Raw genomic sequence first — 5,415 nt, forward strand, 5'->3', positions numbered from 1 at the left:
TCGTGAAAAAAATCTTAGCATAAATGAACATCTGGCAACTTTTCCAGAATACCAAGATGGCGTCTGACGTAAACAAAAAGAGAGATACAAAATGAGGAAGGTTTTCAGTATTTTATTTGAACTGATTAAATACAAAACAAATATTAACAAGGTTTTCTTCTAATTTTTCTCCTCCCCGTCCTTAACTGTAGGAAGGACGGAGGGGCGTCTGCCAAACAGATTGGTGTACCAGTCTCTCTATGTGAACTTTTCTTCTTATTTTCCCGAAATGCGATTTTTTAATATTATAAAGTCTGCGCAAACGATATGTTTGAAAGGGTCCTACAAGAATAACAATACTGATAATTCTATACACACATACATTTTTATATATAATCTCATATATATGTATATTTCTATGCATATTATTCTATGTATATATATGCATATATGCATATATAAATATACATATAAATATACGTACATATATATATATTCATATCGATATATGTTCTGCAAATAAAAATATAATACTGCCTTTATTTCTAATATTTATTTGTTAATGTATTATTTGAGTTACACATTTAATTGTGCATACATACACAATACGATTTTCCCAGAAGGCAAATGGTACATTCATTCATACATATACACATATACACATACTTACCAACATATGTATATATATATATATATAATATATATATAATATATATATATATATATATATACATATGTATGGACTGATAGTCTACATGCGTATATATAACCTATTGATAAATATAATTTCTAAAGTTGTACATATTTCCATATGGACAGTTCAGTAGAACATTTCTTAATGATTTGACATCGAACACTCATATTATATATATATTTATATATCCAACATCTTGAAAACTGGAAAAAAAACTGAAAAAATAAGAGCAATGACGATTATGGAGCGCAATATTCTGTCAAAAATTTTGCCGAAAAAAAACAAACGAAATCCAAGAATTCTATAGTTCTGAGGGGTCCTGTTGCTTCTTGCTGCTGTTTTTCCTGTGCTTAAGCTGTCTGTGGGGCGGCGCCAGTGTCTTCTTCACCTGTGGCAGCGAGAGAAAGATGGAAAATGTGAGAATTTCGTCGTGGTAAGAACCTGAAGAAGGCGTCTCCAAGGCATTCTTCTCGAGAGATGCTTCTCAAAGCTCAAATCCTAACGTATTCCTATAAGAAGCTTTCCAGAGGCTCAAGGGTCAAGGTTCTTAAGGGTCTAAACACTCACGGCTCAAGGGTCAAAGCTCAAGGGTCAAGACTCTCAAAGCTCAAAGGTCGAGGTTTTCAAGGCTCAAGGGTCAGAGGTCGAGGGGAAAGGCTCTTCACCGTCAAGGCTCAAAGGCTAAGGCTGAAGGCTTCAGGAATGAACGTTAAAACAGTATAACTCAACATTACTTTTGTTAAAGAAACATAATTATATCATTTCTAGTTTACTTTTGAAGTAACTCTTTATTTATGCTACTCTAAAATTTTAAACCCGAGTGACTGGATAAACAATTGATGAAAAATACGTCATATTTAACCATCTTCCCTGTATATAGATTTGGCGTCACAACGGGAAAGGTCAGAAAAATAACGAGAATATATAAAAATAAAAAAGTAAAGAATATATTATTAGTAAAGTATGAAGGTCACAATGCTAATGACCTGTGTACATGCAATTCAGCCATGCACTCAGATGCATGCATTAGCTCTGACATTGACATTAATAATAATAATAATAATAATAATAATAAAACTTCGGAATCTCACGAGAGAATCATTACTGACACCTAGAAACCGTTAAGTAAAAAAGTAAAGCTAGGAATCTCTCTCTCTCTCTCTCTCTCTCTCTCTGTGCGTGCGTGTGTGTGTGTGTGTGTGTGTGTGTGTCCCAGGCTCGACTCCCGAGCTAGTATTAGGCTGATGGGACGCCCCGATAAAGGGCACTGTGGCTGTGTCGACATAATCAAGGAAATATGCACCTGGTAGTCAGATGACTGTAGCGAACTCAACCACTGTGTATAAACATATATAAGCATATACATGTGTATGTGTGTTTGTGACCGAAATATTTTCTATTAAAACAAAAATCCATCTAATGACAGGAGCCCATAAGAACATCAAATGGGTAGAAAGTTACAGATATATTTCTGCATTTTGGTGTTTCTATGGGTTGATGTCATTAGATATTATACCTGTACATTGTGTGTGTGTATATATATATATATATATATATATATATATATATATATATATATATAAAAATAAATACTATATGTATATACACACACACACACATAATATAGTATATATATATATATATATATATATATATATATATATATATATATATATATATATATATAAATTTAGATGGTAATCCCTCTAAATCCCGATCCACAATCAATCCTGTGGCCATTTCCAAAAGATATTTCGTGAATGTCAGTCGAACATATTCCGGATATTCTTTGTAACAAACAAAACTAATATCAAAAACCGAATAAAAAAGCAAGCAAAACAAATCAAAAGTAATAATCAAAACTCATTATCAGTGCACAAACAGTAAAATTAAAAGTACAAGCAGAAAATTTAAGAACAAACAGCAAATTTAAAGCACAACGAACAAATTACAACACAAACAAGAAAAATTAAAAGTACAAACAGAAAATCTTAAGACAAACCGTAACAGCACAAATTCAAAGCATAAGAAATAAATTAAAAAGCACTAACAGAAAATAAACACACAACAAACAGAATACATTTTAAGCACAACGCGAAACATAAAAACTAAGACTCAAGCACAAAAAAATTACAGCACAAACAGAGTATTGAACGAACAAGCAACCAACCGAACGGGCCAATGTTTGTGAAGAAAGGTGGACAAAGAAGTAACAAACAAACAAATCTGAGGATAGCATTTTTAGGGAGGTAGACGACAAACAAACATAATTAGATGATAGCATAACCTTCTTATAGAGGTAGACTAAAAACTAACAATCAACCACTGATGGGAGGCTGACTGCATGATAAACAAGCAAGCCACAGGTGAGACATCGTATTCTTTGAAATGTCAAAAACAGCTGATTACTGCTACAACGCAGTACTTACCTAGAGCTCGTTTTCCCCAAGATCCTCGGAACTGTGACCAATCATTGTTTTTCTTTCCCCAGGCTCCCCTCAGACTACTCCAATCTGCGCTGCGCTTTCCCCAGGTACCTGTTGAAAGAGGGGAAAGCTGTGGGGTAAGAGCTGTGACAGAGAGAGAGAGAGAGAGAGAGAGAGAGGAGAGAGAGAGAGAGAGAGTTCACCCGTAGGCAGAGAAAGTGTGATATTCTTAAAATGAATTGACCAAAGGTAAAGGTTATCTTAATCGAACTCTCAAAGAGCAAAATTTTTAAAAACTTATTTCAAACATTTTTTTTGTTGTTGTTGTAAGTCTGAGACTGGGACAACCATGATACAGAATTCATTTTAACGTGAAATAATATTGTTATTTGCAATAACAAAACTCTAATAGATTAATTATCTCTATTCAAAGATTCTCAAATCTCTCTGCTACCTATGATACTGGGTCGCTACCTTTCTAATCTTTATTTTTATGACAAGTTAACTGAGCCTAAGATACAAGCCACGGTTTTTCTAGCTGAAAAAAAAAACATTAATATCAGTTTCTTGATTTCAGTTGATGCATATAATACAGTACAGCGGTTGTTTTTTTTATTATTATTAGTTAAAACCATACTTGTAATAGTATTCTATGTTCATTTGGAGCTTACAAGACAGTTCTTTGTAAAAGAACTATGCAGGCTTTGTCTGCCCGTCTGCCCTCAGATCTAAAAATCTGCTGGTGTTAGAGGGCTGCAAATTGGTATGTTGATCATCCCCCCACCAATCATCAAACATACTAAATTGCAACACTCTAGCCTCAGTAGTTTATTTTACTTGAGATTAAATTTAGTCATGGATCGTGCACCTAGTAGCGCTTTACGGAGCCACGGGACGCACCCTTACTCTACCGCATCTGGTGAGCAACTGGAGAGCTGCCGGTCATAGCTGATGGTTTTCTACAGCGTTGTACGTTGTACAGAAAACTCATTTACAAGAAATTTCGGCGCATTTTTTATTTAAGGGTGAAAAAACTAAGACCTATCTAGGAAGGGGCCTTTTCTGTCCCACTTCAGATCTCTCAGAAATGAATCTTTCTAGTTAAGACCGTGCCTGTAACACGCCAGCTTCTTAAGATCATCTAGAGCTTACAAAACCTGACTCACTTTTCTCAGAAAAAATTATAAGTATAAGAGATCCATTTGGTCACGAAGATCAGACCACCCTTTTTAAAAGTGCAAACCCCTATTCCTAAGACCTATCTCGAAAGGGACCTTTCCAGCCCCACTCATTCCAGATCTCTCTAAGAAAATTCACTTCCCGTCTCTCTCACCTCTGAGACTGGACCAATTAGTTGAACGGGGAGACACCCTTCCAGGATAATCGGGCTTCTTGCCCCAGATGGACCACCCGCGCTTCTGGGGCGTGGCCTTCATGAGTCTAGCTAAGGCCACGGGAGACAGCAGCGCCCTCTGCAGCTCTTCTTCTTCCTGTTCCTGCTCGTCCTCGTCGGTGAAGTCGTCGGCGAAGCCAGAGCGTTTGCCCCAGGCGCCGTGGAGGTTCTTCCACGCTCTCTTTCCCCAGGATCCCTGTAGGGGGAAGGTACAAGTAGGGAAAGCCTCGTAAGTGGGAGGTGAATATACAATAATAATGACTGCAATAACATACTTGAAGCTCATTACAGCACCTCATTCACCTTGTTGCGTCTCCGGACCTCATTTAAGACTCAAAACCTCTCTCACTCACTCACAATGTTAGGTTCAAATCTCCTCTCTATTGACAATGTGCATTCTTCACTCATAGTTAAATGTGGTGTAATATTCAATCATCAACAGATATGGAGCAGCTTTCAATGATGAATACATATGATGCAATTTTTAAAGATGCATAAAATTATGGTCTTCAAGACTTCAGAAAACGCAGTCTTCAAAGATAAACAAATGTGGCGAAGTCTCCAAGGATACATAAACTAGTGAAGTTTTACAGGAAACTTGAATAAGGCGAAACAGTCGAGGATACATAAACATCGTGTAGTCTTGAGGATACATAAATATGGCGAAGTCTTTAAGGATAAATGAACGTGATGAAGTCTTCAAGGATACATATGGTGAAATTGTCAAGGATGCATAAACATGGCGAAATCCTGGAGGATACCTAAACATGATGAAATCCTCTAGGACACACATATATATATGAAAATCTTTATGGATTTACATAAACAGGCCAAAATTTTTAAAGACTTAACCACAATGTAGCCCTTAAAGATAAGTAAGCACCGTGAATTCCTTGAAGATACATGAAGACGGTGAAGTCCTT

At 36.1% G+C, this 5,415-nt stretch overlaps 1 protein-coding gene across 2 annotated transcripts in view; it reads right to left on the reverse strand.

The window, feature by feature from the left end:
- Nucleotides 1–693: 693 nt before the first annotated feature.
- Nucleotides 694–5,415, reverse strand: part of LOC135226516 (prothoracicostatic peptides-like) — a 274,206-nt gene continuing 269,484 nt past the window's right edge. For both annotated transcript variants that reach the window (XM_064266134.1, XM_064266135.1), the window contains exons 10-12: nt 4,433–4,688; nt 3,103–3,210; nt 694–1,061 (exon numbers count right to left, since the gene is read on the reverse strand). In XM_064266134.1, the coding sequence (XP_064122204.1) occupies nt 1,024–1,061; nt 3,103–3,210; nt 4,433–4,688 (402 nt within the window). In that variant the 3' untranslated portion in view covers nt 694–1,023. The remainder of the gene's footprint in view (nt 1,062–3,102; nt 3,211–4,432; nt 4,689–5,415) is intronic.

The sequence above is a fragment of the Macrobrachium nipponense genome, chromosome 14 (assembly GCF_015104395.2).
Source record: "Macrobrachium nipponense isolate FS-2020 chromosome 14, ASM1510439v2, whole genome shotgun sequence".
Lineage (NCBI taxonomy): Eukaryota > Metazoa > Arthropoda > Malacostraca > Decapoda > Palaemonidae > Macrobrachium > Macrobrachium nipponense.